General features: G+C 54.3%; 1 protein-coding gene across 1 annotated transcript in view; it reads right to left on the bottom strand.

Annotated features, from left to right (window-relative positions):
* Positions 1–25378, bottom strand: part of ATXN10 (ataxin 10) — a 111916-nt gene that overhangs the window by 28406 nt on the left and 58132 nt on the right. Inside the window, exon 9 of the mRNA XM_084878145.1 lies at positions 24964–25133. Coding sequence (XP_084734271.1) covers positions 24964–25133 — 170 coding nt within the window. The remainder of the gene's footprint in view (positions 1–24963; positions 25134–25378) is intronic.

Raw genomic sequence — 25378 nt, 5'->3', positions numbered from 1 at the left:
TCCCTTGGTCCCAGCTCATGGACCTTGGGGTGATGGTCCAGGCACATACACGCATGTGCATGTATGTACTGTAAAAGCTCCGCAGGTGGCCCAGTAGGGTAGAATATAGCCTTGAAGTCAGGAAAATAATTTCGATCTTTTCCAAAGTGTAAAATGAGCCTCAAGGCTTTATGCAGGGGAATGAAATCATCAGCCTGGACCTTTAAGAAGATGCCCTGCTGCCCAGTAAAGAGGCTGGAGGAGGGGCTGTGGCAGCGAGACCTGCAAGGCGGCGCCACGGTCAGAGCTGAGCGGTGGCTCGGGCCAGGCCCGCGGGTGCTGTGGGCGGAGGAAGCAGGCGGCGTGAGATGCGGTTACGGTACATCAGGAGGAACTGGCTTCAGTGGACGCAGACACTGGGCGGTGGAGCTTGCCCGGGGTGGGAATGGCTGGGGGTGTGGGGGGGACAAATGGGGAGAAAGGAGACTGATATAAAGGAGAAAATAAAACAACAAAAAACACACACCGAGTTCCCGCTCGGCCCCATCTTACGGTCCTGGCACAGCTGCTTCCTCCAGCTCAGCTTCCGGCCAGGAGCTGCTGGAGGCTCGGTCTGCTCAGGCCTCCCCATCAAATTCACTGCCAACACCTCTTACAGCACCTGTCTCCCCGAGCTGTGACACTCTCCTCTCTCCAAAACAGAAAGAAAATTAACACCTGTCTTAGAGCACTAGTTATACAATTTTACCTATATGTTCCCAAAAATTCTCGGTTAGCACTTCCTAGGCGGGATTCAGGAATCTGTATTTTAACAACTCCACCAGGTGATTCTCACGAGAGAAGTTTGGGAAACACGGCACTAGAGGATCCAGTCCCGAAACCTCCCGAGCCCAGGCGGGGGGCTCCCGGGGAACCGACCCCTTTCTTTGGAGGCGAAGCACACCCCCCCCTCCCCCCCGCCCCGAAGTAGGGACGGCTCTACCATGCACACCTTGTCTCTTTCCTCAGACCGAATATCACACACACACACACACACACACACACATTTTCAAAGTATGGTATCATTGTCAAATGTCCGCTATCGCATATCTTTCCATATAATAAAAATTCTTTGAAAAAGTGGGTTTTTTTAATGGCATACACTATTCTATTCCAAGCCACTGTGATTATTTCACTTTCACCTTCTCAGGACATTTGAATCCCTTCTAAATTTCAGCCAACAACATAATGAATATCCTTACCAAACTTTTCCTTCTATCACTGATGGTTTACTTTGGAGAAATGCCCAGAAGCACCACCAGGTGAAAACTCTTAACAATTCGCCCGCCACACGTGCCAGGCTGCCCCAAAGGGCCTCTTCCAGCTTCCTGCCCCCGCCGAGCTGCCCGCCCTCCTCAGCAGAAGCACGGGGTCTGGGAGCGGGCACTGCCCACCTGCCCCCGCAGGGGAGGTCTGGGGATCAGGTCATCCGAGCTGCGCTCAGACTGCAGGCAGGAAAGCCTCGCCCAGTTTCCCGGTGACAGACTCACAGCACCTCGGGCCCCCATGGTCACTGCAGGGACCAGTGAGAGCCAGCACAGCCCGCCTCGCTCAGGCTGGAGCCGGAAGGACCGAGGAAAGTGTGGCTCCTCAGTAACCGGGGAGCCGGGGCTGGACTGCTCGCGGAAACACAGGGGCTTCTCCAGAACAGCAGGGCGAGCCTCTGAGGCCCCCCCAGGACAGGGACAGTGATCATACAAATGTGTTCAGTCCAACCACCCATGGTCCTGGAGCATCTGCACCTGAATTCGGTGCAATTTCCTCATGACTTCTTCACCAGCAGATAAGATCTGTTTAAATAATGAGTGAAGCGAGATGGTTTTAAACAAAATGGTCTATTCTGCTCTCCAGACGGAAAGAAAGGTGTGTGTCCCTGTGAGGGGAAACTGCCTCCCACAGGAGGGGGGCAAGTGGGCACCGCGAAATCACCTCGCTCCGAGCCACACCTGCTCCCCAGGCCCGGGGCGCAGCCAGGCCCGGGGCCACCCGGTGCTCCCGCTGGAATGTGAAGCATCCCCAGGAGCCGGAGCTCAGAGGCGGCGGAGCGTGTCCCTAAGGGCGTCACACCCAGTGCAGCCCTGGCTCCCGCCCCAGCCTCCTCAGCTCTCACAGTCGGAGCCCCAAGCGGGCCGGCTCTCCTCTCGGCCACTGGCCCGGCTGCAGGGGCAGGAAGCGGGCACAGTGAGGGCCCTCCGGGAGGACGCTGTGCACACCGGGCTCTGGCCAGTGCTCAGTGAGGTGGCTGGTATCAGCCCCGCCCCGCTCTCCCCTTCCTGGCCCACAGCACGTCTGCTGCATTCTTCCTAAAAAACCTTGAAACTCGCTGAACCTTATTTAAGCAAAATGAGAGAAGCTGACCAGTGACTGAGGAGCTAGATGAGACTGTTTTTAAGCAGAAAATACGGATCCCAAAGTGCATTTATCGCGAATGCGCTCACAAGGGGTGACTTGAAGCCTCCCGAGTCCCATGAGGCCAGACAGGATGCCGGGACCCCCGAACCCCGAGTCCGCAGGGAAACGAGGGTGCTCCCCCGAAGCGGCGTCGGCACGTCTGCGTCCACGCAGAGCTCTGTGCACTCACAGAACACACGTCACATTTCCAGAGAGGCGCACGTTTACCGAGGACATGATCCCGCCTGGACCCTCCTAAATCTCTACTTCTATTTTTTGCCAAATTTGGTACCGTTTTTTTGGAAACATTTTCTGGCCGCATTCTCTTTCCTGTCTCCTCCGGGAGTCTGGTGACAGACCACCTATCCGAGCCCTAGTGTTCCCGGCCCTGCCAATCTCCCCTGTGCCTGCCCGCACGGCCAGGGTGAACCTGAGGGGAGAGGGTGGCGGCGAAGGATCAAAGCAGACAGACAAGAGAGGAAAGCTGGGGCTTGGTAGGATGCTGCCCTGAGTAGAGAGACAGCGCCAGGGCCTGCGGCCGAGTCTTTATTTTTTAGCCAGATTCCAGGAGGCAGAGTAAGGGCGTGAGCAAGATGTTTACAATGTTCTCCCGGGCTTCAGATCTACTCAATCCCATGCACCTGAGCTCCACCCAGCCCGCATCACAGCCTCGTGGGCCCACAGGTTCGGGCCCTGAGGACCTTTGGCTCGAACTGGCTGGGACTTGCACGAGGCTTCGCCAGGAGGACCGTGCCCTCTCCTTAGCCCGAGGCGCGACCCTGTCCAGTGCGGCAGCCGCTTTCCACACCATCTGCCCGCTCTGTCTGAGGCTGGTGCTTCTCCTCCGCCCGCGCCCGCCGCCTCCTTCCTGTCCTCTCGCTGGGCTGCGGAGCCCGAGACAGATTTTAAATGTTAACTCGGTTACCACATTGTTCAGCCTAAAATGTCCATGTGGCTTTCCTTTCCATCTTGTTTCTCTGCTGAGATTTCCCATTTGTTCCAAGTTTCAAAACTGCTCCCTGAAACCCCCCGCCGGTGTCCCGCATCTGTGCCACCCGGTGCGGCGTGCGGACTGCCTCCACATCGGGGTGAGCTCCCGGGTCCTTGGTCTACCCCGATTTCTGACTGCACCCCGCATTCTGGGTGCGATGGCAGGAGGCTGGACCTTGTGCACCCTGTTCCTGCCACACGGGGTGACAGTCCGGGCCGCTCTGACCCCCGAGGTGTGCGGCCGGCCGAGGAGCCCCTCACTGCTGGGAAGAAGCAGTTTTACCCCCTCTCCCTCCCACAGGCGGTCCGGCTTCCCACGCGCCTCCCTGACAGCTGTGCCGGGAGGGCGGGCGCCTGGTTACAAAGGAGCGGATGCAGGTCCTGGCTCCCCACCCAGCGGGGTGAGCGGCGCCTCACTGTATGGGGTGAGGGGTAGCCTACGCTCCCTTTGCTGATGTGGGGCTACATCCTCCGGGTGTTTGTCTAAAACAGGGTGGGCACCGTCTACAGTCTGTCTTGACAAGATGCCTCTTAGTTCTTGACCAGCTTCTGATGCGTCTTCCTCCCACCCCCACTGTGTTCTGGGTCAATGTTCTGGAACATCAGCCAGAGGAACCTGCGCTCAGGCTGCCTCCGCCGGGCCCCCCTCGGCCTCGCTGTCGGCTTTAAGCAGGGCTCAGGGCTGTGGTGCGTGCCCTCGGCAGTGGCGTCCAGAGAGGCATCTATGCCATCTGGATCCGGAGCCCGAAGGGCCATTCTCAATGTGCTGTTTCCAAGACGCCACCGGACTTCCATCATTAGTTATTAGCAATATGTTTTTGAAAAATCACTGACTGAGAAAGAAGAAAAATATAATTTACCTCAGTGGTTGGAGAGGAGGAAGTCAGCGACGCAGGCTAGATCTCAGAAGGAAGACCAGATGCACTTGTGCAAACAATTACGACAGTTAATGTTTACTAGGCTTCCCCCGCTGCTCACACGCCATGAACCCCTGACTTACCCCTCCGGAGAGGCACTGAGGCAGGACTCCTGCTGCCCTGTTTTCCAGGGGCAGTGGGCTCACTGCGGCCCAGAGCAGGGCAGGGTGTGGGCCTACGTCACTGCCCAGACTCCTGACCTCCATAGTGACGCTCTGCAGGCCACACTGTCCAACAGGCAGAGGCAGCCTGGCCTCACGTGAGCACTGCCGGCTTCAAACACGCCCTCAGCTCAGGCTCACGGCCCACAGCTCCACACAGAGCCTGCCCTTTACCTACGCACCCTCGCTTGCTGGAGTTTCATTAATTGGGAACCCTAGAGCCATTAAAAATAGGTAATATTAAGCCTAGTAATGTCATAGACAGGTAAGATTAACTTTACACTTTTAAAGGCACCGACTCCTGATTGGTCCAACCACTGAGGTAAATTATATTTTTCTTCTTTCTCAGTCAGTGATTTTTCAAAAACATATTGCTAATAACTAAGTATTTTAAAAATGAAAGTTCTAGAAAAATGGCATGTTTTCATATAAAATACAAGTGATTTTTATTTTCAAAAGTATATAACTCTTATTTAATCTCTACCAGATCACAAGCTACAGTTCCAAGTCTTGGTTTTCCCACTGTGATTACGTGAGGCGGTCCGAAGGGTCACTTTCCACCCCGTATGCTTCGGGGTAGATCTTTCCCAAGCTGCGGCCCAGGGCAGGCGCTATAGAAAAAGGCGCCGCCCAAACCACAGGAAGACCACGGGGCCTGCGTCACTGCCGGCACAGGCGCGCACGCGCACAGCGAGTCCAGCCTCGCCCGGCTCTGGAGGTTTCCCTTTTCCACCTTAAACAAACAAACCGACAAACTAGCCTCAGCCCTCTTCCTTCCAGCCCGTCTGTAGTCTCCTGACCGTGACCCTGGACCCCAGGCCGCAGACTGGAGTGCCTGTGGCCCATCCAACGTCCTCTGCTGCAGGCAGGTCAGGGAGGCCGTGCTGAGCAGGGAGAGGACGACGCTGACTCCTCGGCAGACCAGGGCCTGCTCTCCCGCGCTGTGCTCTGGGCTGAGAGCATGGGTCCCACAGGTGCCGTCCTTCCCCTTGCTCTGAGCCGGGCCCAGTGACACCATTTCCTTCATGGAGACCACACGCTTCCACGAGCTGTTCTCTCGGGGCTAAGGCGCCGCACAGTCCTCTCAGTTCTCCGGCTACCCAGGCCTCAGCCCAAACCTCAGGGCCAGTAACAGGGAGCCATACGGTTCCAACCCAGCACTGAGGTTCCCCTCTGTCTGCACATGGGGCACAGTCCCCTCAGGATCGCTGTGCCCACAGGCACTCCTCCACGCTGCCTCGGAGCACTGCTGCCCTCCTGAGCCCAGAACAGTGCCTGACCCACAACCGGCACATGCTATTCACTGACTGGATGGGAAAATGACGTTTGTGGAGAAGAAATTAGGGCACAAAGAGGTCACAAATCATGATCACGGCCACAGTTACCAAGAGGCGAGCTGAGACTCAATCACTGTTTTAAACCATCCTATCAAGGGCCACACACTTTCCTCTATAGGACAGGGAATGAATACTTTCGGCTGTGTAAGCCAGGGGGGTGTCTCTGTCGTAACTACCCAACTGTGCTGGGCAGCATGCGAGCAGCCATGGGCAAGACTACAGGGACGGCCATGACTGTGGCTAAATGCAGTTTTACTTTCAAAAACAGGTCCAGTTTGTAGTCTGCCAGCTGCGCACTAAATCCTCAGAACAGGCGAGCAAAGTAGATCATGGAAAGCACACTCAGCTACTAAGGGCTCCGTCCACGGTCCCACACGCTCATCCACGAAGCCCCCGCTCTCACTGCGGAGACGGCAGACCTGCTTCCCTCAGAAGCTGCTTTGGGCGTTTATGCTGCGAAGCGAGCCTCCCCTCTGGCCTGGGAATGAGCCGGGGCCGGGCCGGGCCAGAGCTGTGGGACAGGCAGGTGTGAAGGGTGCGCACTAGCACAGCGTGGTTAATCCACAATCTGCCTTCACCAGAGAAGCTGACCTTCCGTGAAGCACCGTGATCTGGAAACAATGGGGAGACCCCACCCAGGGGGCGGCGGCCGGGGATTGGCCGTTCTGTTCTCGCAGGAAGCGGCCCGACCGCAGCTAAACACTAACCTGGTTAACCGTGAGGCTGAGCACGGCGGGCGCATTAATCATCACACAGGATGAGAAAGCCAAGTATGCAGGCTCGCTCCCCACTGTTTACTACTTCTGTTTTTCTTGGAACAGAAGCGCATTTTATATATTATGTGAACCTGTAAAAAACACATACCTGGTGAAATATTTGAACACATACTCTGTACCAAGAATATTAAACATGAAACAGTCCCTCATCATAAAAGAATTGAGTTCACAGAAGTTTAAGCACTCCGGCTATGGTAACCTCTCCATACCGAATCGGAAGTGCAGGTGATGCCGCCTGGGTGATGACCTGGATCATCTCAGGCAGTCTCCTATGTAACGAAGCATGGAAACGGCTCCTTTTAACTCAAAATACACTCACCCAGGCCGTGGTATTTTGTGGAAGAGCCACACTCAAGGGGCCAAAGAGCTGCAAGTGGCTCGCGAGCCACAGTTTGCCAACCACTGTTATAGGGGAACCAACTTCCGTTTATGTTGCTTTCCTGTCAGCATGGCTCTTCAAATTAATTCCTCCCAGGGATTCACTTTTCCTTAAGAAAATGCATCTTGTAAAAAGCAGCTTGTTAGAATTAACTGGCCAGTGACCGCCATGTGATGGTCCAGGCTGGGCACAAACAGTCAAGTGTAAAGTGGACAGCGCCTCGGAGGCCGCTCGCCCCACGCAGGCGGACACGCTAGCCATGTGACCCGGAGAACAAGACGTGTGAGCAGCGGAAGTGTGTGCAGTTCAGTGACTGCGCAGCTTCTAAATATGTTTGTGGTTCTGGGATTGTTATTTGTTCCATCCAGAGTCTCATTTTAACAGTTCTGAATAAAGTCTTTGCTTGTTTAAAAGCATGCTTAGCTCCTCTTCACCAAAGCATGCAAGGTCTGATACCAAAAAAGAGAAAACCCTATCTGAGCTTCAATCTACCCACAAAGGCTGAGGGGGGAAAAGTCAACACAACGGCCACTGGCGCAAAGGCTAACGAACAGCGAGTCCAGTTTGGTGCGGGAAGAGACAAGGCCAGACAGGCCTGGGTCAGCCAGATGCAAATAGGTGCCCGCGAGCTCCGGCCCCAGGCGGAGGCACACACAGGCCGGAGAGCCTGGCTGAGAAACCCTCCCACCAAGCCCTAACTTGGCACTGACCAGTGGCGAGGCCCTGGCGTGGGGCACGGCTACAGCGTTCGGACCGGTCCAGCCTCGGACTGATGAGAGGGCACAGTCCTTCCGTGGCCACGTGCAGGGCCCAGCCTGGAGGGCAGAGCCTCCCAGCACCGTGATAGCCAGCAGCTGTGGTTGTGAGCTTGACCCTGTGGTCCGAACACGTGGCCCCCGCGCCTGAGTGATAGAGGCAACAGGTAAACAAAGCGTGATCAGGTGCGTGTAGTTGAGTAGGATCGAAACCCAGGAGAATGCTGTAAACATCTTGGCCACACCCCCTCCTTTGTCTCGTGCATCTGCTGTAAAATAAAGGCACGGCTCGTGGGCGTGGGCACTGTCTCTCCATGAGGGAGCAGCGTCACGCCGAGACTCAGCTTCCATTCTTGTCTGTCTGCTCTAAGCCTTCCCGTCGCCCCCTCTCAGGGTCACCCTTGGCCATGCCAGCATCAGGCCCTGGACTGGGAGGGGGGGGGGCTGAGGAGACCTCTGTGCAGAATGGGTGCTTCACGTCAGCGGGGGAAGCTGCTGGAAGGGATGGAAACGAGCCCAAGTGAAGCGGTGCCGCCTCCTCACCAGGGTCCAGAGGAGCTGCAGAGGGAGGCCATCTGTCCGGCGGGCGGAGAGGCGGGGCGGCCACTCGGCGCCGTAAGCGGGAGGAGGAGGAGGCTGAGGAGCAAGGAGGCCAGGAGAGCAGGCGGAGGGCGCGGGGAGGTTGTGGCCTTGCACACCGGGCAGCTCTGCGTCCTGCCGGCTCGGCCAGGGCCTGGGGTCCCGCAGCTCCTGCCCAAGGTGCCGTGCCCACAGCAGTAAGCAGGCCTTCACTCACCCTCTCCATGGGCTTGGGGCCCACGGTGAGACGCTGCCAGGGAAGCCCACTTGGCCACAGGCTAATGGCCACGGCAAGAGGCCTGCTCCTGAGCTCAGCAGCGCCTACAAGCCGCGTCTGCTCCGAGCACCAGAAGGAAGAGGCCCGACGGACCTCCAGCCACCGGGGCCGCACCTGGTCACGGCCGAGCCCAGCGGAGTGCGAACTCTTCCTGGGAAACTAGTCAGTGTGAAGACACATTCGAAGTGTGTGCGTGTGTGCGCGAGCACACGTCCCTGCAGGTGTGATGAGCAGCCTAAGCACAGAACATGCACAGAACATGGTGAAAGGAGTCTGTGCTCCTGCCGGACATGGTGTCCCCACGGCGGTCACTGTCACGGAGGTAAGGACAGCGGCCCTCCTCTCGCTCCGGCAGGGGCCGCGCTCAGAGCCGGAGGGCCATGCACACACACAGGGAAGGCAGCGGGACCTGCCCTGGGCCAGGCAGACAGGCCCATCGCGGGACACACAAAGGGAGGCTGACCCAGAACCGGCTCCGAGATGCTCAGCCAGGCCAGCGCGGATGAGGCCATTACCTGTTTACCTCAGGAGCCGACACGGTGGTAGCTGGTAAGAGCATAATGCTGCCCTTTGTGCATACGTTCTGTTGTTCGGCTCACTCAAACCACACACTGAAGGAAGAACATGTGTTTAAACAGGACTTTTTTTAAATGAGAAAAACCTGGGAGTCAGAGACTCTTAAAGGCTTACCTGGCCCTCCACCTGCTTAAAACCGGGACCACACCTACCCCAGCCCAGACAGATGTGGTTTTGTAAAAAGCCAGATCAGACTTTAATCCATTTAAGTACAGTTTCACCCTGACTGCACTTAATCAGCCTTCTGTTTTAGAGAACATTTAAAAACTATCTCCATCATCGGGGCCTACATTTCCCCCAACTTTAATTAAAGACCACTTAGACGAGCATCCAACTCCTGCTACTCCGGGGGTGTAGCTTTAAACAGGTTTTTATGTAATTGCTAATAATGACTGGGCAAAAGCAGGAAGAGGTGTATGATAACAATAGAGCAATGAATTACATAAAATATTCTATGCCCTGGATTCAGGTTCACAGAAGGGGAATGTTTCCTAGCACCCATGATTCCAATGCTTCACTACACTAACCTGTGCCCTCTAGAGGGGTTTGTAGCTGTTCTATTGCATTATCCTCTCAGCAATGATCCTTTTTGCGCCACGCTTCCTGTAAAGGTTACAGGGAAATCAGCAGCCGCAGTGGCATTGCATAGGAACACAGACATGTGACTGAGAAAGGATCCGGTTCGGAATCCTCACTGACCTGCCTAAAGAGGCACAGAACACGGCCCAGGGCCGGCACTGCGCTGGGCCTGGGCCGGAGAGGGAGCGTGAGGAGTGAAAGCAGGGCCGCAGCCTCGGGGTTTGAAATGGTTTTTAGTCTCTGCTCTCAATCACCAACATAAAGAAGCTAAGTAGTAGGCAGGCCTTGAAACATTGAGGCAACAATAAGAATCGAACTTCCCCAACAGGTGACAATAATCAGGGACACAGCCCCAGCCCCAAGTCCCAAAGAGAAAAAGGCTCACGGGTTCCTGTCTTCCTCAGTCCTCCCCCTGGGTTCCTGTCTTCCTCAGTCCTCCCCCTGGGTACCTGTCTTCCTCAGTCCTCCCCCTCACCCGCTCTCCCGCTTCCCGCCTCCTCGCCCAGGGCCCCTCGTCCACTCCAATGGTTCCCCTCGGGTGCTTCCCATCCCTCCCACCCCCTGCTCTGTCAGGATAGGCTAGTTCATGCTGCAGCAACAATCAACCCACAAAAATGCCAGTGGCTTGAGGAGGCTTATTTCTTGCTCAGGCCACGTCACAGCAGTGTGCTCTAGAGCACATGATTTACCTTCTCTGGCCCTCAGTTTCCCCATCTGCAAAATGGAGACAGTAACATGAGGCCCCAATGAGCTGAGAGAGAGGTCCGAGTGCTCAAAGCACTCCTGAGCGGTGACTCTCAGCCCTTCGCTGCTCCTCCCGAGGCCTCTGCCGGCGCCATCCTGATGAGCAGCTGCCGGGCTTCCTCCCTCCCTCTGACCGCACCGCAGCGCCACGCGCAGCTGTCTCACAGCGGAAGCTGCTTGAGCATACGGAGAGCTCCTGACTCCACTGTGAACTCAGAGCTTAACAGAGTCTGGCAAACAGTGGACCCTAAGGAGGGTCTGCTAAGCTAAAGGGAGAATGTGGAATGATCACTGTTGCTTGAGTAAACCCCACGGGAGCTGGGTCTACGCGCGCACACACACACACACACACACACACACACACACACGTGCTGGCTGCAAGGGGGCTGACAGAAAGCACGTGACGGCGGTCGGATGTCGCTGAGATGGCCAAGACTTGCTGTTGCCTGTGAGGCACCGAGTCAGGCCTGGAGGAGCCGGACCTCCAGGACCTGCTCCCTCCCAGGGAGTCCCAGCAAAGGAATGCGGCGTATCAGCACCCAGCCATCTCCACCCGCCACCCTCTCCGCCTCGGAGAAGAATGTGCCGGCTCCACCCTGTTCCTCATTCCTCCCCGGCCACCAGCCCCGCACTGTGGGGCAGCCCCGGGGCCGCGGACTGAGGAACCGAAACTGTGGTGCAGACCTTGGCCGGGCAATGGTCACACAGTACGTGCACATGCTGGAACTTACCGAAACATCAGAACCTGTGCATTTTATTGGATATAACGGGGGGAGGAGTGGTACCAGCCACGGACACTACCAACTGCTCTATACACCTGCGGTCTCTGTGCCGTGGAAGGAGGAAGGGGCGCGGTGACCTGTGTGAGCAGTCAGGCAGCCGGCCTCTGCGCGTTCCTAAATGCCACTCACGCTGCAGGCCTGCAGCGCCACCTCCTGGGGGCCCCTCCTCCGAGCTGCACAGGCCCATGAAGAGGGGATCTCTGCCTGGTCCACCCATCACCTCCCTCTGAAAACACTTCCCAGACGCACACCTCCACTGGCCTCCATTCCGCCTGGCCTTGGCACTGAGCAGGGCGCTGGGCACAGGGCGTTTCTCGGCGCTGGCTTTGCAGGCTACCGTAGACACGAACCCCACTCCTGCAGGGGATCTAAGTGACACCGAACCTCAGGCGCTTCGTGAAGGCGGGTCTCCCCTCTTCCTCGGGCCGTGCAGACTGTGGTCCTGGTGGACTCCGAGTCATTAAAGCCGCAGAGGCAGCCTGGCCCCGGCAGCACTGGCACTCCCGCTGCAGAGGGCTGGGCCTGGCCTGGGAAGTGACCGCGAGAAGCCGCATCACAGCAGGGCTGGCCCCGGAGCAGTGACAGCACAGCTCCCGCACTCTGCTCAGTGTGCACCGCAGCACAGGCCGGGGCGTGCTACACGAACGCTCGGCAGCCCCCAGACATCTCACAGGCCACGTCCCGAGCAGGACACGCTGCACAGCCCCGCACTCCAGGCTGTGGATGGCAACAGCGACAGCCAGCCGGGAACCAGCGATGCTCCCGGAACTCAGGCTTTAAAGATCTGGAACTGGAGTCTAATGTTTGGGCCAGAAACCCTGACGCACAGCCCACATGGAGGCACCTCCGGCCGTAGTGTGCCATCTCAGAAGGCGGGCTTCTCCGAGCCCGGCCCGGCCCTGAAATGGCCGGAGCCTGCAGCGGCCCGAGGACCTGCGGCGTGTGGGCTGTGCTGCCACTTGGGCGGTGAGGCGCCCCCTCTGGCAGCAGCCTGACTGGGACCCGGCACCCCCATTGCAGATGAGGGAGCCCAGGCCAGGCAGGAGCAGCGGCAGCTCAGGGCGATGGGGGGGGATATATTGGGGGGGTTGGGTGCAGGATGCGCCAGGGTCCCTCACTACTACGCGGCCTTCCCCGCGCCACTGCGCTGTCACCGCAGCTAAGCAGCACCAGCCCTGCGGCCCCAACTCTGGTGACTCTGCATCTGGTCACAAAGCTCAACTCTGTTTCATCTTCTTATAAATTTAATGAAGTTACTAAGCAGCACTCACAGACACCTAATAAATGCCAAGTTAAATGTGGCCTCCATGAGTATGACTGACTGGAGGAAGTGTACCAGAGCTTAATTTTCTAATAAATCCGAGCTAAACTGTTTACCAAAACTACAAAAGATGATAATGCATAAAGGAGGACAAAGTACCAGTTACTTCCCAGGAGAATGCTGAGCAGTCTGACCACGGGGTCAGCAGAGCGAGCCGGGACCCCGTAGCCGTCTCCACAGCTGCCCCGCTCTCCTGAACTACCACTGCCTTCCCCAGACCAGGCCAGCTCCGCCAGGGAGAGCACGGGAAGGAACCGGCGAACCCACCTCCCTTTGGGAACATTCTCCAAGGACCCCCAGGGGAACGGTTCTTAATCTGACTAAGGCCCTGCCCCGCCCCAGCCTCGGCCTCAGTCCCAGCCTCCGGCTTCCGGTGCCTCTCCTGGCGCCGCTGCTGTAACTGCGGGGGAAACAGAGGCAGCGCCTCCATGGCAGGAACAGAGCAGCCGGCGCTCCCCCGTGGCACTGGAGCCGAGGTGCTGGGTGGGGGCTGGGAAGGCGGGTGACGCTGGAAGTTGCCAGGATTGAAATTCCAACAGGCAAGACGGGCCCGCAGGGCCTTGCTCTGGGCCTGCCAGCCTGATTCTTCCTGTCAACACCCCCACCCCGCCCTGCTCAGCCGCCCCGCCGCCTCCTCTGCACCCCACCCCCAGGCCCCAGGCCGTCCACTCCGGCGCAGGTGCAGACCAAAGCCATGGCGGCCAGGGGAGCTCCGCTCAGAGCGCTGCGGCCTCCCTCCCTCCCAGCACTGACCCTCCCAGCACTGCCCGCGGCTGAAGAGAGCAGCTCAGCTCCAGCCCCTCCGCACCCCTTCTGCCAAGAAATGATTCTTTCTCAGTTACCTGTTGGGTTTTTCCAGTGGGTGAATTCACTGCCACTGATCTACGGAGTAAATAGCGATGAATCATCCCAGAAATTAGTCTCATGTTAAACCAATTATTCAAATGCTGGAGAGAAACACGAGCTGAGGGCCACATGGGGAAGGATTTGTAACATAAGAGGCACAACAACACAAACAGTGCAGCCACAAAAGGACAACTGCACCTGCCTCCATGCGCGCGCGCGCGCGCGCGCACACATATACACACACACACACACACACACACACTGCACACCGCCTCTACACATACACACACACACTCTGCGCCCAGCCTCCACACACACACACACTGCGCCCCGCCTCCACACACACACACACACACACACACACACACACACTGCACCCCGCCTCTACACGCACACACACACACACACTGCACCCCACCTCTACACACACACACACTGCACCCCGCCTCCACACACACACACACACACACACACACACACACTGCACCCCGCCTCTACACGCACACACACACACACACTGCACCCCGCCTCCACACACACACACACTGCACCCCCGCCTCCACACACACACTGCACCCCGCCTACACACACACTGCACCCCGCCTCTACACACACACACACACACACACACTGCACCCCGCCTGCACACACACTGCACCCCGCCTCTACACACACACACACACACACACACACACACACAGTTGCTGCTGATGCCACTCGGCGCTGCCTGTAGGTCTACAGAGGGCCCGCCCGGAACGCGGCCCAAGGCCTCCCCAGAAACCGCCTTTACGAAGTTCGTCACCGCCAGTTGGCTGTTTTCTTCTTCAATTAAAGAACATACATTCATTCCTGCTTACACATGTACGTATAGTGTATGTTAGCAGACACCATCTTAAGAAAGGTTTTTTCTGACATCAGCCAGGCTGCACAGCGTATCCGTTAATGACAGGCAGTCCGGTTGCAAGGAGAATCCCGGCCCGCTGTGTGCCCGGGAAGGCCGGAGCGGACATGCTCCGCCTTCGTGTGCAGCACGGAGCCCAGCCTGCGATGGCCGAGAGCTGGAGGGACCCTCGTGCCGTGGCCGCCACGGCCCCGAGGAGCATCACCGGGCCTGGCCGAGCCCGTGTGCCAGCAGGGCGAGAGGGGCCTCCCTGAGGGTCCGGAGGGAGCCACGCACACCAGGCACTTTTCACGCCCCTTGTTCTACTCCCGGAGACCATCCTTTTCACACCTGCCCCCCCCCCCCCACGGGAACTCTGGGGCAGCCTGGCAGACCCCTTTCCACTGGCCGTGTCTGGGCCTGGCTGGCACACAGCACACGCAGACCCTGATCGCTGAGCTGGACTGGGGGTTCATTCCTATTGGAGTTGGACTTGTCCCCGCTGTCGCTGCAGCTCAGCTCAGACTTAAATTCACACCGGAAGCCGCAGCTTGAGACTCAATCTCACTCCTGGTCCCCCAGGATGCAATGGATGACATTAAACCATCAGAACAAGAAACAAGAGGCTTTAGGCGGGAGGGGGAGAAGGGATGGGAGCGCGATTCTGACGCTGATGAAAAAAGTCTCACTGGAACGTGACTTTGATCCTCTTAATAGTCAGCGCTGCCAGGGAACACACACACACACACACTAACTATGCTAGAGGTCAGACCGTGTCAGATGTGTGACAGGCAGGCCCGTTCCGTTTCCTCAGAAGAGGAGAGAATCTCCAGCCTGTGAAACAGGAGCTCCTTCATTAACCGAAGCAATGCGCCGGGAGGCGGGAAGACACTCACGTGGCAGAGCGCTCGGAGGGCTCTCCACACCCGCTCAGCGGAGCCAGGCTCCCGCAGCACCCCTGACCGTGTCAAAGGGTCCCGTTCAAACTCCGCTCCTTTAAAAGGGAAAATAACGCTGTACCACTGCCTCCTAACCTCTCTCTCTCACACCACCACCACTTACCATCCCCAGCTCAGCTGCTGTTTGTGAGCAGCTCTTATGCTAATGTTTTCATTTTTAAAATCTTTCAATTAAAATGTAACTACAGTTACACCTGCCACAGCCAGGCCTTGGCCAAGGAAGGTGGACTACAATGGAGGCAAAGTAAAGAATTCCTCAGTCACTAATGAGCCAGCAGTTCTCTTCCATCCCAGAGAAATGCGGGATTCTAGACACAGTCCCCTTCCCCTTCATTAGTATCTCCTTGTTATTATTAAAGTGACTCACAGCCACTACAGAGACTGCGAAAGGCTCACGGAAAACACCCCGACCCTCAGCCTCACCAGCAGCGAGGCCGCCGCCGTTCTCACCGGGCGCTCCTCTCGGTCACCCAGCTGCACCCACACACCTGCGGACCGTGAACAAACATACAACACACACACGAGTGGATGAAAGCAGGCTTCCTGGCAGCGTGCCGTGCCCGGCTCTGCCCTTGGCACCATGAGCCGGGCAGCAGCACAGGAAGTGCCCCGGACCCTGCTGCCGTTGCTGGGACCTTTCCAACGAGGAAACGAGGCTCTCACTGACAGGACTGCGTGGGCACGTCTCACACCCTGACATGACCACTGAAATGACTGTTCTGGTTGAGTACACGGAGTCACGCAGGGGCTCACTAATCCGCTCAAGGCTGCCCAGCTATTGGGTCGGCAACTAAGTAATTGCGGGTTTCACACATATATGGCTTCAGTTGAATTTTTAGGTTTGCAGACGTAGTACAAATGTAAAACACATTTTGTATTTGATAGTTGGCTATTCAGCTGTTAATCAGTAAAAAAAGTTTTTTGATCTGTTTTGTAGTTTTTGTTTGGCGTTCGTTGAAAAATGGAAAATCAAAAGGAACATTTTCGTCATATTTTGCTTTTTTATTTCCGCAAGGGAAAAACGCATCACAAGCTCATAAAAAGTTATGTGCTGTTTATGGTGACAAAGCCTTAAAAGAACAGCAGTGTCAAAATTGGTTTGCCAAATTTCGTTCTGGTGATTTTTCACTCAAAGATGAAAGACGCTCTGGTCGTCCAGTTGAAGTTGATGACGCCCTAATCAAAGCAATAATCAATTCGGACTGTCACAGTACAACACGTGAGATTGCAGAGAAGCTTCATGTATCACATACATGCATTGAAAATCACTTAAAACAACTTGGCTATGTTCAAAAACTCGATACATGGGTTCCTCACGAACTGAAAGAATCACAGTTAACGCAACGCATTAGCAGCTGCGATTTGCTAAAGAAACGTAATGAAACTGATCCATTTTTAAAACGACTGATAACTGGCGATGAAAAATGGGTTGTTTACAACAATATCAAGCGGAAAAGATCGTGGAGCAGGCCAGGTGAACCAACTCAAACAACATCAAAAACTGATATTCATCAAAAGAAGGTTTTGTTATCAGTTTGGTGGGATTACAAAGGAATTGTCTACTTTGAACTCTTACCACCCAACCGAACGATCAATTCTGATGTCTACATTGAACAACTAACGAAATTAAACAATGCAGTTGAAGAAAAGCGGCCCGAATTGACAAATCGAAAAGGTGTTGTATTCCATCATGACAATGCAAGGCCACACACATCTTTGGTCACTCGGCAAAAATTAATGGAGCTTGGTTGGGATGTTTTGCCACATCCACCATATAGTCCTGACCTTGCACCATCTGATTACTTTTTGTTTCGATCTTTACAAAACTCCTTGAATGGTAAAAATTTCAATAATGATGATGATGTCAAATCGTACCTGATTCAGTTTTTTGCTAATAAAAACCAGAAGTTTTTTGAACGTGGGATTATGATGCTGCCTGAAAGATGGCAAAAGGTCATTGATCAAAATGGGCAATACATTACAGAATAAAGTTATTTAGTTCCATGAAAAAATTGTCTTTGATTTTCTTTAAAAAATCCGCAATTACTTAGCTGCCGACCCAATATTATTTAATAGAACCAGGCTCACACCTATTTGGGCAGGTTTAAGCCCAAGTCCCCCATTTATTTATAGTCAAATCTATGATAATCCTTCAATTTTTTAAAATATATTTTTATTGATTTCAGAGAGGGAGAGGGAGAGATAGAAACACCAATGATGAGAGAGAATCATTGATTGGCTGTCTCCTGCTCGGCCCCTACTGGAAATTGAGCCCGCAACCTGGGCATGTGCCCTTGACCGGAATCAAACCTGGGACCCTTCAGTCTGCAGGCCAATGCCCTGTCCGTTGAGCCAAACCAGCCAGGGCATCCCTATTATTTCTAACTTATAAAACATTCTTGCTTATTCTGAAAACCCGATGAATGCCGTTCCAGGTTTCAGGCTCCATGTCTGACGTTCTGTCTGACTCAGCCGGTCTCTGGGGGCTGTGATGGGTGAGGGGAGCTACTGATACGTCACCTTATAACCAGCCTCCTCTGCTTTGGTCCCGGGGCAGCCCTGCAGCGTCAGCTTCTCCGCAGACTGCTTCCCTCCGCCAGCCTGTCCCCTCTGTGCATCGTAGACTGTTCAGCTTTAAAAATTATTTAATACTGCTGAAGCCATTCCCCAATGCTTTCCGTTTTTCCGAATGCCTGTGTTTTTGCCTTCAGTAGATTTTGACAGGTCTAGCAACCAACAAAGACTGAGACCAAAAATAACTGACACCATGACAAGAGTCTGCACTTCCATCGGGACAGATGCGGCGCCCCGATGTGGCCCGCCTGAGTGTCGGGCACTTCTTGCCGAGGATCCTGGGACATAAGCACTGTCCCTGTTAGATGCCACCGAAGCCTGCTGTCCACCGCTCCCCACGCGGCACAGCGAAGAGCACGGAGCGCGGCTAAGAAAGGGGCTCCAGGCGCTGACCACTGCCCCGTCGCCATGGTCCAGGGACTCTGGGGCGTCCTCTGGGCACCGGGACCCATCACTGTGCTTCTCAGCAACGTGAACGTCCCGCCGCGTTCCCTCCACACCTCGGGGAAGGCAGACCCCCCAGAGGGTTCAGGCCGGAGGATAGCCCAGCAGGAACTGAGATGTGATCGCTGTCAGGACCACTCCGGCCGTCCCGCGCGCGCTGCTTTACAGGCGGTGTCCGGCCGCGCTAAGAACTCAACCCAGCTGGTCAGAGCTTCCGCAGGGCGAGCCTGGATGTCTGTTTTGGTGAAGGCGCACACAACAGGGAAAGCCCGGGCTCCAGAGTCAGCATCCCGCTTGATGTCGCTCCCAGCCAGGAGCTGAGCCGCTGGAGGCGTGGGTCATCAGTGAGGGGGGCGCTCGCCCACTGTCCACACCAGCGCGGCAGGCGCTGGGCCGGACCCGTGTCCCCTTCACGGAGCCCACAGCCCAGTGAGCGAGCGGGGGGAGGGGGCCGGGAGCAGCAGTTAGTGCTTTCAGACTGAAGCCTGGTCAGCAGGCAACAGGCACAGCGATGACAGCTGGACCTTGTTACATTTCATCCCCATACCGGTATTTAGTATGTTCCTTCCTTTTAAATAATGTTACACCTTTTCTGCAAAAGAATAAGCTGATTCCTCCACCACCAGATACAGTCTGTGGGTCCTTAAAAAAAATTTACAGCTGCAACAAACACATCCCTCCCCCCAGATGTGTCCTCCGATAGGAATTTTAATTTCATTTACTGTAACAGGAACTGCAGGTTCAGGAAGCAAATGGTGACAGGTTGATGTATGAATTTTGACATATTTCTTGAACTGGGATTACATTACAAAAGAAAGTGGAATTTTCAGCAAGTCAGATCTTGCCTGTACACTCAATCTTCAAATCAATATTCTGAATTCTATGCAGCTTGCCTCTGACAGGAAAGCAGCCGAGAGGCCACGGCCTGCAAGTGCGAGCTCCCCGCCTGAGGACCGGCTGGAGCGGCGCTGGCGTCCGCGCAGAGCACTCCACTCCTGACCAAGGCCAACAAAAGAGAGAGTGCCTCAGAAAGCACTCCTGCTGAAGCTGACAGGAAAAAAAATGATTCTCCCCGAAGAAAGTGCTCATATTTGCTTTCACTCACTTCCTCCGAGAAGCCGAGAGGAGGAAGGCAATGTACACAGACCGGGAATGTGAGAGCTACTTGAAGCTTTGTGAGTGCCCAGAGCTAGAGGAACATTCATTTTCACTTTAAAAAGTGACTTTATTTTCACCACGTCTTTGTTTGCAAACGCAGTCAGGATATTTTATAGTAAAATACAGACTACTTGAAAAGGGGGGCTGTGTCTTACCGGCTGTGTATTTTCAGAACCTAAAACTGCGTTCAGTATGCACCAGACACTCAACAAATATTTTAAAACCAAACTCTCATTCAGGAAACCTTTACTGGATGCCTACTGTGTGGCAGGCACAGTTTAATGCTGGGGACAGCACAAGAGGTAAAACATTTCTGATGAAAATGCTCACAGAGATTTCCCACGTCTATAAATGGACCTCCTTTATACAGACACTTTTGGATCAAAGTGGACAAATAGCTGTTTACACAATGACTTCTCACACAGCACCAACTTATTTCTAAAATAAAGCGATGCCATACTGGAGGCTGTTGTGTGCATGTTTGGACACATGGGATCCAACACACATGTGCATGCACAGAACCTTTCTATCGGGAGGAGGAGACCTGAATGGCACCTCCATGGAGCCTCCGGCGGAGGGGACTCAGCCCAAACCTGGTCAGCTCATCTCAGCCCAGTCAACCGTTCTGGGAAAACGAGGTCCCTGCCTGCCCACGGTGAAAGAACGCACGCAGTTTTATGAAGAAAAGTTTGGTCTATTTCCCTAATAAAGCATTCCCTTAAGAATCTATGACAACAGCAAAGAAAGTAGCATGGGGAAGGAAAGAGCAACCGTGCGTTCCTATTCGAACCAAGAAGCCGGAGAACACCTCTCCAGGTGTGCAGAGGGCACACCCCTGGGCCTCTCCCACAGAAACCCCGTCAGGCTCTCCATTCCCGCCACAGGGTGCACTTTAAGGAAAGCCGGTCCCACAGATGGCCAAGGAGATGCGCGGGAGTGGAGAACAGCACAGAGGAGCAGAGTCAGAGGGAGCACCTGCCTGCGGGACTCCGGCACCGGCCGGGCTTACACCTCAGGACGACCCAGCCTGCCGTGTGCCGACCTCCAAGCTCACGGGGAAGCCGGGGAGACCACAGCCCAGCTCCCTCCATCTGGTGCCGCACCCCCACGCCCTGAGGACAGCCCGAGGGCACAAGCACAGGCAGGGCACCCCTTCCAGGCCCGTGGAGCTCCGGAGCCCGCTCACGCGGAGGCTGCTCCTGGCACAGCCAGCAGGGGAGGCGGCGCTCACCTGCTCCGCCCGACAGGTCCCATCGGGATGTCAGAGCCGCTCGCACTCCTGCGGGAGCTCACTGCGGGTGCGGTCCGCTCCGGAGCACGCGCCCGAAGCAGCTGCCACTCAATGGCCGGCAGCCGAGTCACATCGCCGCCTGTCTGGTGTCTTCCTTTAAAGAGGGTGATGATCACCCTCCCGGCCTGGTCCAGGGCGGCCCCAGGGCTCCAATGGACTAAGTGCTGAATGACAGGGTGGGCACCACACTCCGTGCAATCAATGAACATCCAGCACAGAGACTGCGCTGGGCTAAACGGACTCCCGACCAAACCGCAGAGCAATCAAGTAATGTGTCATAGATAATGCAGGAATTCCAGTTGCGAGGCCAGGGTGGCGTCTAGATGCTCCTGCAGTGACAGGCTCCTGATGGAGACGCCCGCCCGCCCCATCCAGCAAAGGCCCCCACGCTGGGAACGGCCCTGCGAAGAGGGAGGAACCGGGACAGAGACGTGCACAGATGTGTCCTCACCAGAGCGCAGCCCTGACCGAGACGGGACTGGAGAGGCCTGGGGCCCACGCACACCACTCAGCACGGTCAGTCTGAGGTCCGTGAGGAAGTCCTCCCGGAAGCTCCCCAACGGGAGGCCATGGTCTGGGCGGGGAGCAGGCGCAGTCACGCTCCCAGGCGAACGGCTCCCTGAGTGCGGGGAGAAGCTGCTCGCAGGGCCAACTGCGAAGCCTAAAGACAAACCCTGTCACTCAGCGAGCACAGCAGGGACGCAGGGCACTGACCGGGCCCTCGGCCGTCTCCTCCGGGTGAAGGAGCTAAATGAGATGTACAAGCCCTCGCTCACATCTGTCTCAGAGCAGACAGGGCTCCGCTCCCGTTAGGGCCTCTGTGGGCAGGAGCAGGACCATCCCTGCAGGCGATACAATGAGAATGAGTAGACAGGCTATGCCAGTGGTCGGCAAACTCATTAGTCAACAGAGTAGCAAACTGAGGTTCACAAGCCAGTTTGCCGACCACTGGGCTATGCAATCACCGTTTCTCCAAAACCAGAACCAAAGGCACCGGGTGCCAGTGAGCTCCTTCCTTTGGGCAGAGCCAGGACCTGCAGCGCGCGCTGAGATCAGGATCTGACTGCGAGAACAAAGCAGCTCCAGGACGATCAGAAAAGACTGCCGCTGTCTGACTCTAGGAGGAGGAAAACGCCCAAGGGCCTGCTCTCAGCCGAAGGCCTTGTCGCTCAGGTAGGAAGGGGAGACAGGCATTCCGCTCCTCAGAGGAGCTCCTTCACCGCCGAGTGTTTGCTCAGAACTCACAGAGCCATTAGCAACAGCCGCGGAAGGAGCACGGGCCTTCCTGGGCGCCCGACCTCGCGGGCGGCCGCGGGCACACTCCCTGTTTGCTCAGGGCGCAAGCCTGTGAGTCACTCCGCAAGCCTTTGAAGGGTAACTGCATTTATTCCATAAGAGCCATCCAGAGAGCAACAAAGGACAGCCAAACACGAGAAAAAGCGCCTCCTTTGTGCTCCGAGAAAGAAAGTCTTGGTCATTAAGGAGGTAAAGAGTTCTATTCTGTGTGAACTTTCTCTTACAAACACCAGCCCGGTAATTTTCCAAGGAGGATTAGTGGTCTTCCTGCTTGAAGGTGAGGAGGAGTGGAAACCGTGTACACACACAGTGAAAAGCAGGTTGCCAGGCACTGGGTTCTGTGCCATGTGCTGTAGGAATTACTCTCATTTTCAAATGCTGCACACACGGCCCCCAAATTAAGCATCTTAACATCAAGATTTTATTTTCAATCTTTCTCTCCTCTGTTCTTTAGACTAGATGATTTCTACTGATCTATCTGCACGTACACTAACATTTGTTGTTGTTGTTAATCCTTACCTGAGGATATTTTCCCATTGATTTTTAGAGATTGGAAGGGAGGAGAGAAAGAGAGAAACATCGATGTGAGAGACAGATAGCGACTGGTTGCCTCCCGCACGAGCCCCAACCAGGGTCAGGGATCGAGCCTGCAACCGAGGTATATACCCTCACAGGAATCGAACCCAGGACCCTTCAGTCATGGATCAATGATCTATCCACTGAACCAAACTAGCTATGGCCAGACTCTTTTACTCTGTCATCTCTATTGAGTTAAGCACATTCAGTAAAAATTTTTAAATTTTAGTTTGGATGCTATATTTTTCAGTTTTAGAATTTCCAATTGGTTCATATTTTTATAGTTTCTATTTCTTTGAATCATACTATCTTTCCCTGCATTAAAAGGATATTTTCCTTTATATCATTGCACACGATTATAAATGCTTTAAACTCCTTGTCTGCTAAACCTAGCATTTGTGTTATCACAGTCAATCTCTGTTAATTATCTTTTTCTCTTGAGAATTTCCCTGTGTGTTAATGAGTCTGGATCCTGGATGCTGCAAGTGCTATGTTGTGGAAACTCAGCATTCTAGTGCTCTAAAACACTGTTATGCTTGTTTTAGCAGGCAGTTATCTCAGTTGGACCTTAACTGTAAATTCTTTAGGATGACCGTTCAAATCTCAATACAATTATTCCATCCTTCGCTTAGCTGCGTGATGCCTGGCCCACACGAGTGATTCCACATCAGCAGGGGTGAGCCGTCAGCACTGAGAACTGGGGCTTGCTTTATCCTTCCCAGGATCACCTCCCTCACCTTCCAACGCTGTGGCTGCTTCACACTGTCCTTCATTCTTTAAGCAAAAGGTCTAGAGATTCCCATCCGAGTTCTAACTGCCCTGCATCTCACACACCTCTCTCTCTCACACACACACACACTCACACACACACACACACTCACACACTCACACTGTGCCTTCTTCCGCCTCAATTCAACTCAGAATCCGCTATTTGGGTCAACTTTGAGTGTCTTCATGAAGCTGTCTTTTGCCCAAGTTTATAATTATTATACAGGGCCATTACAAAAGCAGAGCTTACAACTTAATTCCCTGCCCCATTTTCCCTTTTTCTCACAACGCTGTGGGCGGGGCACTCAGGAAGAGCTTGCTGGGCTGGCTCTCCTGGTTCCCGGGCATCCGCTGGCACCGGGACACCGAGGTCAGTGGCTTCCGAACTGGTGTCTCACATGTCTCATGCCTCGTTCCTGAACTGGTCTCTGTCCCCATACTGCCTCTCCTCCTCTCGGCACGGTGAGCGCAGGGCGTCCGCTCTGACATGCTGACGGCGTCTGTGAGGCAGGCAGCGGGCCCGCCAGGCAGTGTGCGCCACCACCGCGGTGGCGCTGGGCCACCCCTACCACATTTTGTTGTTCAAAGTGGTCAGAGCTCTATCCCCCAAATTCAAGAGATGGGCAGTGGCAAGGTCACATGTAGGAAAACAGCAGATGATAGGTCTTTGTGTGGCCATGCTGGAAAAGTGGAATCTGCCACACACATATTCACTATTTGATGAAGCAAAGTGTGAGGAAGATACAGGCAGTAGTTCAACATGAAGCCTGCGCTCTAATTCTCCTGCCGTCGTTTTTTATCACCTTCTCAAATTACTGATATGATTACCTCTAAGTTATTCAGCACAAAATAGGTTTCTAATGCAATCTACGGAGTTTCCAAAGAATTAATATTATATCCATTTCAAAACTCCTAGAAGAAATGCTTATGTTGTATAATCCAAAATGAGGGTAAAGATACAAATTAAAATGTATCTGTTTTTCTTAAGATAATGTCAGTAACTGCGGTGCCTCGCCAGAGCAGCTCAGTGGTTGAACATCGTCCCATGCACTGAGAGGCTGCCAGCTCGATTCCCGGTTAAGGCACATGCCTGGGTTGCAGGTTTGATCCCTAGTCGGGGGAGCATATGGAAGGCAACTGATCAGTGTCTCTCTCTCCCTCCCGTTCTCTCTCTAATCATGTCCTCGGCTAAGGATTAAAAAATAACTAATGTTTACTGTGTCTACTATGTGTTTGACGGTTTCTAGGCTTTTTAAATACCTGCTTTTATTGACTATTGGCTAAGGACATTAGGTTGTTTAGATGCATAGGCATAGGACGAAGATCAACAATTTATAAGAAAGGAGACTGACTCAAACACACTAAGGACAAATACAATGCAAATAACAAAAATACAAACCCTAATACAAGTAATTGTGGCCTTTGATGTTTATCTGTGGGAATACATATACACACATACACATATCTGAAACTACTTTCTAAGCGCTGTAAGCTTTCTCGCCAAAAAAAAAGTGATTATTTTCTGATTTTAAACATTACATTCTAAACGAAGTCACATATGTCTGGTGCACAGTAAGAAACAGTCTTACCTTGTCTTGGTTATCTTTGTTCTTGTAGCACATGTTTCCGATCAGACGGATGAGATGAGACCGAAAGCCCTCAACCATGTTGGCGACGTCCCCGTCCGCCCTGATGCTGGCACAGGTGCTGAAGATGTTGGTGGTGTCATTGGCAGTTACGTGGATCAACCGTAAAAGATCTATGAGGAAAACAACAAACTTCATTTGCCACAGGAAAATTTCCAGTAGGTGGTACCAGTTTCCCACAAACGAATCTAATTTATGTTGATGGATTAAAATCAAATGCAGGTAGAGTGCTGAAAGCTGCTTTTAAATAATGATTAAAAGGCTCTTCTAGATTTGCTCTACATTTTTCATGACTGGCTTTGGAGACAGAAGCCATCATGACGAGCCCAACTTGGCTTTCCATTTATCCACAAGGAAA

The sequence above is a fragment of the Pipistrellus hanaki genome (genome assembly GCF_964339955.1).
Source record: "Pipistrellus hanaki genome assembly, chromosome: 3".
In the NCBI taxonomy this organism is placed as follows: Eukaryota; Metazoa; Chordata; class Mammalia; order Chiroptera; family Vespertilionidae; genus Pipistrellus; species Pipistrellus hanaki.
This window is presented reverse-complemented; position numbering and strand designations above follow the sequence as displayed.